Below are 15842 nucleotides of genomic sequence, written 5' to 3' on the forward strand. Positions count from 1 at the left end.
AAAATATATTAATATAAGCCTACACTTTGCCTCCCATACTATTTACAATATATATCGATGAAGCCATTCGAGAATGGAGAATGGCAGATAAAGTTAAAACAACATTTTAGAATGATGTTGTTGTTGACCAGTGTTAAGGATCTTAGATTTCTTCCATTCTCCTGCGGGCGTTCCAGTAGTATTTGGTGAGCTGTGATGTAAATCAGCACCTATTTTCTTTATTGCTGGGCATTGTAGCAAATGTTCTTTATCCATGATGGAGTTCTGAGTTTTTTGGACATGTAATTTTAAACACAATTTTATTTGCCAATGATCACGTGATTTTAGCAACAATGGAAGAAAAGTTGCAAATAACAGCAAATGAATTACATAAAATCATGAAGAATTATAATTGGAAATCTCAACTGAAAAAACAAATTCAATGGCATTTAAAGGCAAATATCACGTGAAGACGAAGATAGTAATTTATAAGGTCATGATAGTTCCGAGCTTAATGTACGGATGTGAAAATTGGGCAATGAATATAACTGATAAAAGAAGGATCGAGTCCGTAGAGATGAGAAATCTAAGAACAGTGGCAGGCTATAGAAGAACAGACCAAATAAAAAACACACAAATAAGGAAAGAACTAAATATATTTAATTTAACGGAAATAATAGTAAACCAAAAAAGGAGACTGGTTTGAACATATAAGCAGAATGAATGACGACAGAATTTCCAGAGAACCATTGTATTCTAGACTTACTGGAACAAGAGAGAGTGGAAGACCGAGAAGAAGATGGAAAGACGATTTTAACAACACATAAATGTATTATATCCCTTAATGACAGAACAGACCAAGTAACTTATATGTACCTTGTGGCTGATGATTAAGTACGCCTCAACATTGAATTTATATTTAATATTTATCAATTTATATATATATATATATATATATATATATATATATATAATATCTGTAGCAGAACGAATAGAATTTAAAAGTAGCTGACTGATGTTAGTACACATATGTTCCACTATTGTGCAGTACTGGTTGTTAGCAGACGATTCTTTTTGTAAGTAACCAGTGTTTGAATGTGTGAATAAAGTTATCGAATTTCATGTTTCTAATGTAAATAAATACATTGGAATAATGTTTATTATTGTTTCTCGTCCTCAAGGACTTCTTACTTCATTTACTAACCTCAGATTGTTTTTCTTTAGAAATATGAAACTATATCGAAATTTAACCTCTAACTAGTAATTTTTTGTTACTACACAAAAGTAAGCCATAACAATGTAACCTAAGGATTCGTGTGAAAATTAATTAGTATTTCTTCTTTACAATTTTATTTCCAAAGAATGTCTTTACGTACTTGGCTTCTAGTCGAGTTATATGTACTGTATATTAAAGACAAATTGAGTGGCAACGCCAATTTCACACCAAAATATGGGTCAAAAGTTGCTGTGAAAAGTGGTGGCTGCTAGAGAGATAGGATCACATGCCTTTCATGTAAGCTTTTGGTAGGTACATAGACAGAAAGCGAATTTTCGTATCAGTGACGGGTTAGGTTTGGTTAGTTCAAACTTTTGGTATGCCTTGCATATAGTCTATGCATTTTGGTCTGTAGAGGGGTATGGATAGATATCTACTTTCCTTTGGTAGCGCAACTGTAAAGAATCACCAGTTAATTTAAACAAAGTCTATGAACTGTCTTGTTAGCATATCTTATCACTGACGAACTAAAGCATATGGTACAAAATTGAACAACATTTTAGAATCAATTATCACAATAGACAAGTACTCTCGCATCAAGAAAATACTACATTTTCTATCCTGTGATGTAACTATAATTACTTGTTTATAATTGTTTAAAGATAGGAGTAACATAATTATAGGTTGCATGTACTGATACAGAGACCTACATGACCTACCTGTTGAGAAAAAATGTGATGTTATGAGACTTGTTCCACATCTATATCCAGTGCTTATTGAAAACAAGAGGTAATCACGAGGTCATAGTATGAAATTATATAGTAAAATATATAAAAAAAACGCTATGGCGTCCAGATTCCACCTTTCATGGAAGCTCCACTTTTTCACTATTTATAACGAAACTGTCACACTTTTGGAGAAGTTTGTCAGCAAAATTAATATCATAGACAAAAGTTTTGTTGCTTAAAAGCAAATCTTGATGCGGAATAGCTTCTAACCACTTCAAGAATAGAACTGTGTCTTTTGGTGGTGAAAAATGTCCTGTAACTCAGCTTACAACCAGGAACATAACAATGTGTCAGCATTTTCGTGCACTTATCTGAGTAACACTTTCCACAGCATATATATATATATATATATATATATATATATATATATCTGTAACATGTCTTCAGAAGAAACTGCTATAATTCATTGGCTAGACACTTCAACATTTTAATCACATTTCCGCGGAGTTGTGTACCAACAACAGCACACAAGTGGCGAGGAACATGCCAGCCTGTGATTTTAACATGGGAGGCAGACTAAGTTGGCTCACTTGTTTATTCTATTCTTCTTGAACGTAGTGAAGATGACATTCAAGAAGATGCACCATGTAGATACACAATCTGCATGTGTCATAATTGAATGTATGTTTTCAATTTGCGTTGTTCAATATCCTCTACAGATTACACGCATACATGCATGGATAATTGAACTGTATAGATGCAGCTTTATAATATTTCTCCCTCGAATGGGGAAGAGAATATTTGAGAAAAACTAATTTCCCATATTAAATCCTTATGTCCAGTACTTACATTTCCACAGTGTTATGTTCATTTTAAAAGAAGACCAGACATTAAGAGTACCTACATAACATAACTATCCGTATATTTTGTTTGTAGTAGTAATATAATATATTCCTACGTCATATGTATACATCGTAATTAGTAACCAAATAACAATCAACAGTTGTGGACAAATGCGTTGAAACAAAGGGACATCATTTTCAACATGTTATGAGCTGTTTACGGTGGGTCCTCCTTTAAATTGAATACTCTGTATTATATCACTTAAATTATGGTATGAAGGTTCGATGCAAAATGATTTCAATGATCCTACAAGGAAAATTTCCAAATAAGTAAAGTCTACTAAATTATACTGCAGCCAAAGGATGACTTTGCAGACTTTTCAAGATAGAAGTCAGGCTGCACTTAGCATTTCCATATTGGCCATGGAACCATCTTAAGTGTTATGTTGGATTGTTGGTATCACAAGCAAACACTTTACAAAGAGACTGCTGCATTAAAAGTTTCAGATAAAATTCAATTAATTACCTGATTGTTACTACTTACGCAATTAAACAGTAATGAATGACCATTGATCCTAGTAAGGATTTCAGCGAATTCTTACGTATTACTGTTAAGTGTGAAAGTAATGAATGTTAGTGTTCCCCTTAATCTCATTAATCTGAGTATTCTTGGAAGGAGCTGGTGTTTTTCACGTAACTATCAACGAATCAGTTGTAAGTGGATTCAGAAACTCTCAGAAACATAACATAATACATTTACACTTTAATACTCGCATTCAAAAGAATACAGGTACATGAGCTTGCAGGTCCACAGGTCCACATCCCACTCTGTGGACCCACGAACATAAATATAGCTACATAAAAATACTTGGAAATACTTGAGACTAGCAAAATTACATAATTCTTTAGAACTGAAGGATGACAAAATCATACCAAGGACTCAGTCTTTGTGTGTACCACGAGTGGAAATTTCTATACTCTACAAACAGTGATATTGTCTGTTCATCTGTCGGGCACCAGCATTTGTACCATAGAATTTAATCTAGGGATTTGAGTATAAAAGTAATCAGGAAATCCGTACAAGTGGTGGAACTCGACAGCCGATTAGGCAGAGGACATTCTCCTAATTCCCCCGCAGTTTGCACCATTATTACAGGGGCTACAGCAAGTTTGGCTGTTGTTTAGTGGGAATTTGGCGAGCAGCTGAACTGCAGCACAGCTTGTCTAGCATCTGTCTAAGTACAGATTTCAGATGTTTTATTTCCCTGCAGCAATTTGCTTCATGCGGTTGAGGGCACTTCCTGCTCGGAACCACTCAATTTGCTGTTCATTCATTGTGTGGTTGAGAGAGATTGACTCCACTTTTCCGTCCTTGTGCTTGATCTCCGCTTTCACAGGCTGTGAAACAAGAAAATATTTATAAGTTCTGCAGAGAGTATTTAAAATTAATTAAAATACTTCAGCAATGATGTTTCATGGAGTGATATTAGACCAGACAGCTATAATACTGATTAGAGACGTATTTCATTCAGTTTAAGAATATACATGCTAAGAAAAAAAGTCTAACAGAGCCACTTGAATTCATTTTCTACAAAACCATCTTAACACACCTCTTGTCACTGAATAAACAAAGAATCATTTTAAAATAACATCCCACCGCTATGGAGTAATGGTTAGCATGTCTGACATTGAAATGAGCAGGCAGGTTCAAACCTTGGTAGGGACAAGTTACCTAGTTGGGGTTTTTCCAAGGTTTTCTCCTTTCAACCACTTGAAGCAGAACTGTTTATTGTTCGTAAAATAACGTGTACAAAAATACTTAATTATTCCCTGAAAGAGTAAAAACTCGTGCTCAGGGAGTTACTTAAACACATACTTAACACATATAAAGATAATTATTTGACACAAAGTGGGTCAAGGAAAAAAAAAAAAGAAAGAAAAACATAGAGCTAAATTAACTTTAAAAAAATACAATTTCAATTTTAACAATTTAACTCATGCAAATACAAATATTAAACCAATATATATTCTTTAAAAATTAAATTCCTAACACTATTTTTTTAATTTTCTGAGAGTAAAATTTTCTAAATTTAGGTATTTTTCAATTATTTTATTATATAACCTTGGACCAAAGTAGGTACCATGGCTAAGAACTGTGCTTGTCAAACACTTTGGGTTCTCTAGTCGTATAAAATTGGATCTTTTAGTTCCATATTTATGATGATACAATTTGAAATTATTGAGGTTCAAAGATATACTGTAAATTGTTTTACGTAATCTATTGCACAAGTATGTAATATGTTATTCCATCATAAATGCTGGTCGACCATAATGCCTAAATACTTAACTTTTGAGGATTCGATTAATATAGGACATTCACAATTTTGAGAAGAACAATCAGAATGATGAATTTTGATGTTAAGAGAAGATTGAGGAAATTTAAGACCACTGGACCTTAGTGAAAACGAAACATTTGTTTTGGATGTGTTGAAGGAAAGAGCGTTTGAATCAAACCATTCTGTAATTACCTGTAGTCCATTATTCACATTAATATAAGTGCCTTTTCAAGATTTTTGACCAAAAAGAATTACGGTATCATCTGCATATGAATATATAACTCCATTATATTTGCGTAAATCAGTTAATAACAAATCATTTATACAAATCAAGAATAAAATTGGACCAAGAACAGTGCTCTAAGGGACCCCTACTTTTATGTTTTAAGTGAAACTAAATTCATTATCAATTTTAGTTACACGATTTCTGTTATTCAAATATGACTTAAATAAACTTAGAATATGACCATTAATGCCTAAAACGTTTAATTTCTCTAATAAAATATTATTGTTAACTGTATCAAATGCTTTTCGAATATCCAAAAATATACCCAAGCATTTATTGTCTCGGTCTAACTCACATGATTTTATTTTTAACAAATAAAATAGCATCATCTGTGCCAAGTTTATTTCGAAAACCGAATTGATTTGAAGAAAGTACGTTGTACATTTGTTAGAATATTTCAATATTTTTTTGTATTTATACTGTATTTAAGTTCAGTATTGAATGGTTCTTTATGTATTTTCTTAGCAAGTTTGTCTCTAGTTCGTACAGACTTCATGATACCAATTGTGATCCATGGCTTTATTTCTTTATATTTACTAGACTGTTTTAATAAATTTACTCGTAGTATTTTTACTAATAACATTATTCAAAATTTCATAAAAATTATCACGACTAATATCAGGATTCTCACACTTAATAAACATTATCTCAAGTTTCATTTTTTATGTCCTAACATATTTTCATAATTATTTTTTTAACACATGTTACACAAAAGTAATGTTAGTAATGAAGTTAATGAGACCAAACGTACAATAATGATCTACCAATGCAATACAATAGACTCCAGAATCAAAATTGAGAAATGTAGTACAACTTTTAAAAAATATATGATCAAGACATTATAATAACAGAGATTTTATACTGCTTATTTTTTAAATTACGTATTTGTTTGATGATGCATTATATTTTGTATTTTTTTTTTATTTTATTGCATACCTTGACATATTGCTTACACTGATCAAAATACCCCTCATTTCTCATGGAAAACAAGAACTGAAAAGACTACAGTCGACTATAGTGGACCTTATGTTGTCAGCAAACAGCTGGATACATCAAGAAGATTGATTTGAATATAATGCTTCTGAAATCTTTGATATTTGCTTGTTTTATGAGGAACTGTTACAATGGTTCCAATGGTGAAGGACAATACAGACTGAGACAGTTGAAGAAGACTTGATCTATATTTCTGGGAATTTTGGGATAATTCCATTCCATCAAATATTACTCATCTAAAAAAAAAAAAAAGGTACGGTTCAATGTGACACTTTGTATTAGTGGAAGAAAAAGTAAATAAACTCGTTAAATATCAGACACAGTCACAAATAAATTGAACTGCATATTGGCCACAAAAAAAAAAAAATCGGATTTCTTACAATGAAAAACAACTCTGAAAATCTTGAAAGGCATTATTTTCACTAACAATGAAGGAAACTTGACACCAGAAAATACAGAAAATATATCATATTGGTATGTTCTAAATACAGTGCAATTATTTCATACAACATAGAGCTTATTTTTTCTTGCCACGAATCCTTTTAGCAGATAAAACACAGTTTAACTTTTCCAAATTTGAAAATTATCTATGTAGCATCCTGCAATATTTTGGTAAATATCCTTAATTAGTCAGGTATGGAAATACAGAAAGATGCATTCAATTTTATAATATATTATAACTGATTATTATTTTAAATTAGAAAAATGAAAAGAAATAGGTTACTTAAAAGAATAGCGTGTAATTGATTTAATTTCTCAAATGAAGGTCATACAAAATAAGATAAATATTTAAAATTTTAATGCTTATTCGCATGCATATTTCTTGATTTAATACAGTATTAATCTCTGGACATTAGTAAAGTAAAGACAATCTGTTGTGAGAGAGAGAGAGAGAGAGAGAGAGAGAGAGGGAGGGAGGGAGGGAGGGAGGAAGGAAGAGGGGGAGAGAGGGAGAGAGAGGGAGAGAGGGGGGAGAGAGAGAGAGGGAAGAGGGGGAGAGAGCGTGTGAGTGAGAGAGTGTGAGTGTGTGTGTGCGAGGGGGAGAGAGCGTGTGAGTGAGAGAGAGAGTTTGTGTGTGTGTGTGTGTGTGTGTGTGTGTGTGTGTGTGTGTGTGTGTGTGTGTGTGTGAAGGCTCTGAAACTTGTTAATGGAATAGAACTGGTATAACAATGTTAGGCATTTAGGAATTTGAGATTTTAAAAACCTCAAATCAGCGATATCAATCACTTGCATCCTAACAAATCACAGAATGTAGGCTCTGACTTTATGGCTTGAGTGGTAATATCAACATAATTCAGTCACTAATCTCTTAAATGTCAATTCTAAAATATGTCAGCTGATGACTCACCTTTCCAGGTGCGAGGTTCTTCAGGTCGAGAAGGGAGATCTTGTCATTTGGCTGGATCTTATCATAGTCTGATGGGTTGGCAAATGTAAGTGGAAGAAGACCCTGCTTCTTCAGGTTTGTTTCATGAATGCGGGCGAAAGATTTGACAATGATTGCACGGCCACCAAGATGCCTGGGCTCCAGAGCTGCATGCTCCCTACTGCTGCCTTCACCTGTCATAAAAATTCAAATTTAATAAATTTTCTTTCTTTTTTTTTTATCATATAAATATGCAAGGTATGGTATTAAAGAAATGGGGATGATACAAATAAATATGATCTACTGCATAAATCTTAATTAAGTAGTTAGACCTACAATTAGTATATCATGTAACAGGTTACTCCAAATTCTTGTTTATTTATTAAATATTTCCTTTGTATATGTACTGTGATCCAAGACTAAATACAATGGATATGAAGATATAGAATAAAACTGTCAGCACTTTGTTAATGGAATATTTTATTTCAATGAACACTGAAATTCTATGCGTTTTGATATCATTAAAACTTCATTTATACATTTCTCACTTATACATTTTTTTTTTCCTGAAGTTCCAGCAAAATTCCTATACTTTCCATGTTAATTTCTTGCAGTTATACGTTTTGTCGCTTATATGATCTTAAATCCCGAGATTTAATTGTAATTTGTAATTTGAGATTTGTAATTCAATTTTTCTCGAAATTAGGTTTTCCGTGAAAATGTAAGAACGCGAAAATACCATATTTACGCCACTGAATATAATACACATACCAAATTTTTTATCCTAAAATTCAGAAAAAAAAAAAAAAAAAAACTGGCGAATATAATACGCACCTGTGCTTAAAACCACTCAAGATTAAAATTGCATTATCAAGACAGGTTATAAATGCACTTCCTTACCTCTGCCTATACATCACATTCATCCTCATTTGCATTATCAGAATTGGAACTTCCGATCAACAGGTCTGGGTTGGTGTCAGAACATTGACTGACAACGACTGACGTCATGCTACTCTTTCATCAGTAATTACTGGTAAATTCTTTTGGTTTAATTAAAAAACGAGCAATTGTTGAGAGTTGTATTTATAAAATCTCATAATAAAAAAAAAAATGTTATTAAGTCATTCTAGTAGCCCAGTTAAACATATTAGGTATTCTTATTAGTGTTGTTGTCAAAAATGGACAAGAAATTACAAATGAAAAGTGCGCAAAAGATGAGATAACAAATTCGCAGTGGCCATTTCTGTCAGTTGTTTCCCACAATATCTTGTAACATAAATATAGGGTAGAAGGTAACCACTGCATCAAAATGAAACTGATAATAGATCATGAGGAGAGGTTTTAAAATCTAAAGTAGTTCTTTTTCTAACATTCATCATTTTAGAGGAAATCGTTGTTTCTATGAGAAATTTGGCAATATCACAGCTACTGCAATAACTCTAGCAAGCGCAACCACCCTTCTCTCACTTTCCCCTCCCCCTCTGCTGTACTTAGTCGAAGACACACGACAGTGCACTATGTTGCAAGATTTATTTTAACGATTTTCGCCATTATTCAATTTAAATTCATGGCTAACAGTTTAATTTTCAAAATAAAGGCTAAGACACTAAAATTCAGATTATTTTTACCCATCTGCTTGTATAGCATTCAGCCACTTCCTGCTTAATAGTGCTTCATAGAAGAAAAAGTGTAATAAAAGTTTTGTTATATTTAACATGTAGAATCACCTCTTAAATTTTGATGCATCAGTCTCCTTCCACCCTGTAAAGTGTTAATTTTAATTTGTTCGAGTTTGAGTGTGAATATAATGTGCACCCCGATATTCGAGATGACATTTTGTGAAGAAAAAAAAAGGTGCATATTATAATCACGTAAATAAGGTACAGTATGTGTTCATTAAGATATGGCAGGCTTTGAAATTCCTGGAAATTCGAAGCTACCCATTCTTGTCTCCGCATGTGCTAGCTTCAGTAAATCAGTTATGCACCAGTGGGAGACTCAATTTAGAGAGGGAAGAGAAGTATGTATGTGCAGAGTGAAGAAATGGAACATTTTAAACAATGAGAATCCAGGTCCAAACCTGTGACAGAACTGAATACAACTATCCTAACACTCTTCCAAACTGAAAATATTTTAAAAGAAGACTCAACCTGATATGACGAGAAGGTTGCCGATTGGTTTGAATTCCAATGAGTGGAAGAAAGTATGTAACTGACTTTCTTTTTGTAAAATAAACACATGTTATTAATTATTAATGCTATTTCAGATGTAATTGGATGGCCGAGTGGCTCAGTTGGTACAGCAGCTGGCTATGGACTGGAAGGACCGGGGTTCGACCCCAGGTGGTGACGGGATTTTCTTGTTGCTAAACTTTCATAATGGCCCCGAGGTTCACTCAGCCTCCTATAAAATTGAGTACCGGGTCTTTCTCGGGAGTAAAAGGCAGTCAGAGTGTGGTGCCAACCACACCACCTCATTCTAGTGCCGAGGTCACGAAAGCATGGGCTCTACCTCCATGCCCCCCCAAGTGCCTTCATGGCATGTAAAGGGGATACCTTTATCTTTTTTTACCTTTTATTTCAGATGTAATTAAATCCCATTTCAGTTATACTTCTTTCTTCAGACCCTATGGAAACGTATGAATGAAGTTTTACTCTATTACTGTAAATTATGTTTTGGACCATAATATACTTACAGTTAGTTATACGTGGTAAGAGTTCAGGTAGATAATTATTAGGTCTACTTTGTATACCTAGCCCTACAATATTAGTATACAGATGTATACAGTAAACACACATTTTCAATCGCAAGTCTTATTTATTTATTGAATGTTTCCCTAGTGCATTATAGAACATATTATGATCAAAGACAAAATACAATGGATATGAAGATATAAAGTACAACCGTAAGCACGTCACTAATAGTATATTTTATTCCAATCATGTACACTGGAATTTCGTATATATTTTGAAAAGAAAAAGAGAATTTTCATTAGCCCTACTTAAGACACAAATATTGCTATAGCATAAAGCAGTACAACAGTTAATAGATAAAATTTTATCTGAAAGTTTAACATGTCTAAACAGCTGATCGCTAAAATCGGCTGTTAGCTCTGCAATTCTAGTGACACGCTTCGATTCATTAGAGCTAAACTCTTCTGAGCTGAATTTACTATCAACAAAATCAAAGGTGCTAACAAGAGCTGCCCCTACGGTATGTTCTTATACTGTGACCAGACTTCATTAGAATGTAGGTCAAGCACATAAAATTAAGAAGTTCAAGAATTTATTACCTTAATATTCATTTATTACTGTTCAATGAATTAATCGATTTAAAAATGATAATAGAGATAATTTCAAATTTTACGTTCAATGTCAAAAGTATACAAGAAAATACAGTTTCAATAGCATTCATTTTTAATTATTAGTTTATTACAGTCCAAAGTTTTGTTTTCAATTTAGTTTATGTCCAACCACATCCATATACTCAACAATAAGGTGTGTTACATCCACAATGAAATATAGAAGGTAGGACTACTGTCAACTCCCCATTGTAAAGCTACTGATGTAGTAGACTGTATGTGTATGAAAAGGAAAATATTTTAGTCTTTTTAACCTTTCACCCAGCAAGTTCTGACTTAATGCGAGAATGAGGTGAAGGATAATAAGGAATATCCTGTACAACACTTACCGTAGTTCTCATCTCCAACAGCTACCCATTTGATTCCTGCTTTCTTGTAGGCTCGTGCCACATCAGGAACAGTGCCCCACTCATTGGTCTGCTGGTTCCTGATCTTATTCATCTCATTGTTCTCATAGTTGGTTGCACCAATGAACATATTGTTTGAGATGTTGTCCAAGTGTCCACGGTACTTCAACCATGGGCCAGCTGCTGAAATATGATCTGTTGTACACTTTCCTTTAACCTGAAACAAAAATACTATGTAATACCTCTTCAATCACCTCTCATTCACCCTTCACAATTTAAATATACAAATATATGCTATATTCCACCGAAACCTCATATATTTTAACATTTCATTAACTATAAATTAGAAAAGTCAGGAATATTTTAGTCTTTGAACTTCTAAAACAAGCTCTAGCTTAATGTGAGGAAGAAAAATGAGAAAAGCAATCGAAAACATAATTTTCCAAAACTCGTTTAAAGATCCATTGTTTTTAATTATTTCATATAACTGAAATTATAATGAATTATGTGCACTACGTTAGTTTATCTTCTGAAATTCAAAATCATGTTTAACATTGTTTTTCTTAAGTGACCTTTCCTAATCCTAAAATGTGTTTAATAATATGCATTTTAATTAGTTGATAATTTAGAATGATCTCTCACAATTCAAAAGTACCAGTAAGTTAAAAAAATAATTATGTTTTACTGTTTGAGACTTCGAATTTCTCAAGCTGAAAAATTAACCCTACTTTAGAAAATACAATCATAGTAAAGAGCAAAACTGTGCAAAGGAAGACCAACAGAAATACAAAACAAAAGAATGATGGCAAGCAGTATTTCTGATAAGCATTAAGAAAGTACAACAATGACTTGTGGACCAGAAAATACTTAGCGCATAGACTGTGTATGTATACTCTATCAAACTTCTCGTCTCGACCCATTAATGTATTATAGCCATTCAAAAGCTCAAAAAGAAATTCCAAAAAATTTATATGGCTAAGTTTCAGAATAATGTCATGGCGTCTAACCTTGATAAGTATGGTGAGGTCAGTAAGGTCTTTGCCATCCCAGACATCAAAGGGTTCCAGGAGCTGCAATCGTTGGCTCTTAGAGTCAACATCTACTTTCAAACTGCTGCCGTCAGCAGGAGGAGCTGTATACGTGTCCTCACCAGGGTCAAAGCCTTTGGATGGTAGCTCATCTCCATAAGGTGAGTCCAAAAGGAACTCTTTTCCTGCAAGCAGCACATAAGTAGTTGGGATTAATTTTAATTTCATTATATGAGTATATGTCTTCGCACAAAACAAACCGGCTTCTTTCATACAAATTTTTTTATCATCTTAAAAGCAAATACAGTAAAACCTATATTTAACATTTTTCAAACTTTTTTCTTCATCTTATATGGGAGTTTAGTGTAAACTGAGGTTTCATTATTTTCAGTCAATAAAATAGGCTACACAGATTTGTTGGAAATCTCTCCATATTCATTCATTCATTCATTCATTCATTCATTCATTCATTCATTCATTCATTCATTCAGTGTTCTGCCCAAAGGCAGTTCTTTCACTGCAAACCCAGCTTTCTCCTATCTTTCCTATTTTCTACCTTCCTCTTTGTCTCTTCATATGATCCATATATCTTAATGTCGTCTATCATCTGATATCTTCTTCTGTTCCGAACTCTTCTCCCGTTCACCATTCCTTCCAGTGCATTCTTCAGTAGATAGTTTCTTCCCAGCCAGTGACCCAACCAATTCCTTTTCCTCTTCCTGATCAGGCTCTCCATATAACAATGACAATTAATATTTGCCAAAATTTTAATACCAGGCTCAAGTTTTTTAAATATGTCCAAAAGTGTTGTTTGTTTTTTTAGCATACCTGTGCTTCTAGTTCAAAATATCCCTTTCTAATTTGTTTATCCTGGCTACAACGGAGTCATCACTTTAAATGATGTTATAGCTTCTGACTATGTCAATACTGGAGTAGCTTTTCTTTCTGCATCCCCTTCTTCTTCGTCGTCATCACCATCATCGCCACCACCGCCATCACCATTGCCACTCTGCCCATTTTGATCAGCACAGATATTTGTTATGATTACATTATCATCACAAGACACAAACTCATCAAATATAATGAGTACATCACTAGGTATTAATTGTACCCAATCTTGAAATCCACTCCTTTACAATCTTTCTCTTCATTTACTTCTTTACTAAAGCCAGCCTTATGAAAAAACATCACCATCGTCGTCGTCCTCACCATCACCATTATCATCACAATGACCATCATCATCTTGCAAGATTTAGGTCTATTAAATCTGTTTCAGTTCCAGATCACAAAAATTTGGTCAAATTCCATTAGTCACACGACCAGCTTTGTGTATTCTGGAACTGAGGAGTAATTAATTTTTTCACATGAAGGGGTTACCAGCCCCTTGCATATCCTGTTATCTGTATGAGAGGATTTTCTGTTGGGGTGTCCTTCTCTTAGAAAAAATCGTCTTCTCACAACAAACTTGAAACTTCCACTGTCATAACGCCAAGTGCATAATGGCCTTAGGATTCAAACCTCGTGAAACATCACCTTACTTCAGCTCTACTCAGGTATGCTGTGCTGAAACTTCTGAGTACTGAATGATGGAAACCTTAAGCAATTTCTTACATTTCGAAAATATTACAATGAATAACAATTTGGGAATTTCTCAATTTCTTAATGCAAATGCTTGTTTTATTCTTAAGTGAATTATACTAATTAGAAATGAAAATAGCCTACAACTCTCTTATAGAATCAATTTCGGAACCTGAAACTGTTTTTATTAAACATGGGTTTACATTAATTCGAGATCACATAAAATCGGGGATTTACTGTACAACACAATTTCCACTTCTGACTAACATACTATGCACTAAAATGTAGCTTGTGATGACTGCAAGAATAGTAATTAAATTTTTACTTTAATTCACAGATACTTTCTTATAACACACTGTATGCAGATAATAAATTATCACTCTATTATGTGAAACCTGTTCAATAAATTATCCATTAGTACATTATTTCAACTCCTTTTGCGAAGTCACAACATCCCTACTTCCAAGGTTATCTCTTCTAATTCCTATTCCATAGCTCTACAACACACAATAAGAACAAAAAGTGGCAACCTCAGCATTTGGCACATTTCCACATCACACTGCTACTCTCAAGCCTCGTGATGCTGTGATCCTTTCTATTAAATGACATAAGTAGAGATGTGAAATGATTACACTAATTACTATTTGAAGAAATAGTGTTATTGCTAAAACCTGTTTCATTATTTCATGTATCTGAGATGAGTAAATAAAGATAAGATATATAAATGGGTAATGGACATAAGTGATCAATATTACAATGTTGAATTAAATAACTACAGTTTGAATTATGGTGCCAAAAAAAAAAAATCCATGAAACTAAAGGTGGGTAGGGGGGAGGAATATTTTATATCAGAATGGAAGTTATGTTTCATGAACTGACTCACTGATATTGAATGTGAACAATCTGCTCGATTTCTGAAGAAAGCCTTTATACAGAGGACCTGATAAAGATCTGTGAATTTCCATAAAACATTCGATTTTTTCTCAGCATCGCAGACTTTTTCTATACTTCGTATAATTAGAAATGAAAAGTTGTTGTTTTCTAATGCCAGGCATTTGACAATAAAGTCATTTGACCTTTTGCACTCCAATATTTTTCAAAGATATTGTCATGGTTAGCCACTGACGCACAGATTTTGAGATGTTCTGAATCCATTTCTTGATTTGAGTTGCACAATGGACAGTTAGGAGACTGATATATTCCAATTCTATGCAGATGCTTGGCCAAACAGTCATGGCATGTTGCCAATCATCTGCATAGAATTGGAATATGCAGATGATTGGCAAATGAAAAGTTTATACTAAATAAAACAACTAAGAAAACAGTGGGTGGGACTTCAGAGACTTCGATGATGCTCAGTGAGAAACTGGTGGCTACAAGGCATCCACCAGTTTGTCGAACTAGTATTTCTCTTCTATTTCACTAAAATGCTCATAACACTTCTACTCTCTTTATGTTACACAACATTTCAAAAGACGAGAAGAAAAAACACGGACTGTTGTATAATATTACTGATTCGGCTAGCATGGCTGCTGGAGTGACAAAGAGTTGGTTACAAAAATAAGAAAAGAAGGCAAGACTGATATACAAGCTAAGAGACGTTTGGATTTTTCTACACCTAAAGGCAAATCGGGCAACAGAAAAAAAAGAACAGAGGTTGATTTTTTTATAGAAGGCCAAGTAAGAATTTTATACTATTAGGAAGACAGCTCTGCAATTGGTAACTGACAAAGAAACAAGTCAGTAACTATGTCATCATAGGCGAAGCCCAAGATAAGATTA

The 15842-nt window shown here is 33.5% G+C and overlaps 1 protein-coding gene across 1 annotated transcript in view; it reads right to left on the reverse strand.

Moving 5' to 3' along the window:
• Nucleotides 1-3508: 3508 nt before the first annotated feature.
• The window catches only part of LOC138706061 (aconitate hydratase, mitochondrial-like), a 43856-nt gene continuing 31522 nt past the window's right edge, over nt 3509-15842 (reverse strand). The window contains exons 11-14 of the mRNA XM_069834975.1: nt 12462-12667; nt 11437-11671; nt 7729-7940; nt 3509-4163 (exon numbers count right to left, since the gene is read on the reverse strand). Of these exons, the coding sequence (XP_069691076.1) occupies nt 4023-4163; nt 7729-7940; nt 11437-11671; nt 12462-12667 (794 nt within the window). The 3' untranslated portion in view covers nt 3509-4022. The remainder of the gene's footprint in view (nt 4164-7728; nt 7941-11436; nt 11672-12461; nt 12668-15842) is intronic.

Source organism: Periplaneta americana, chromosome 9 (genome assembly GCF_040183065.1).
Source record: "Periplaneta americana isolate PAMFEO1 chromosome 9, P.americana_PAMFEO1_priV1, whole genome shotgun sequence".
Classification (NCBI taxonomy): domain Eukaryota; kingdom Metazoa; phylum Arthropoda; class Insecta; order Blattodea; family Blattidae; genus Periplaneta; species Periplaneta americana.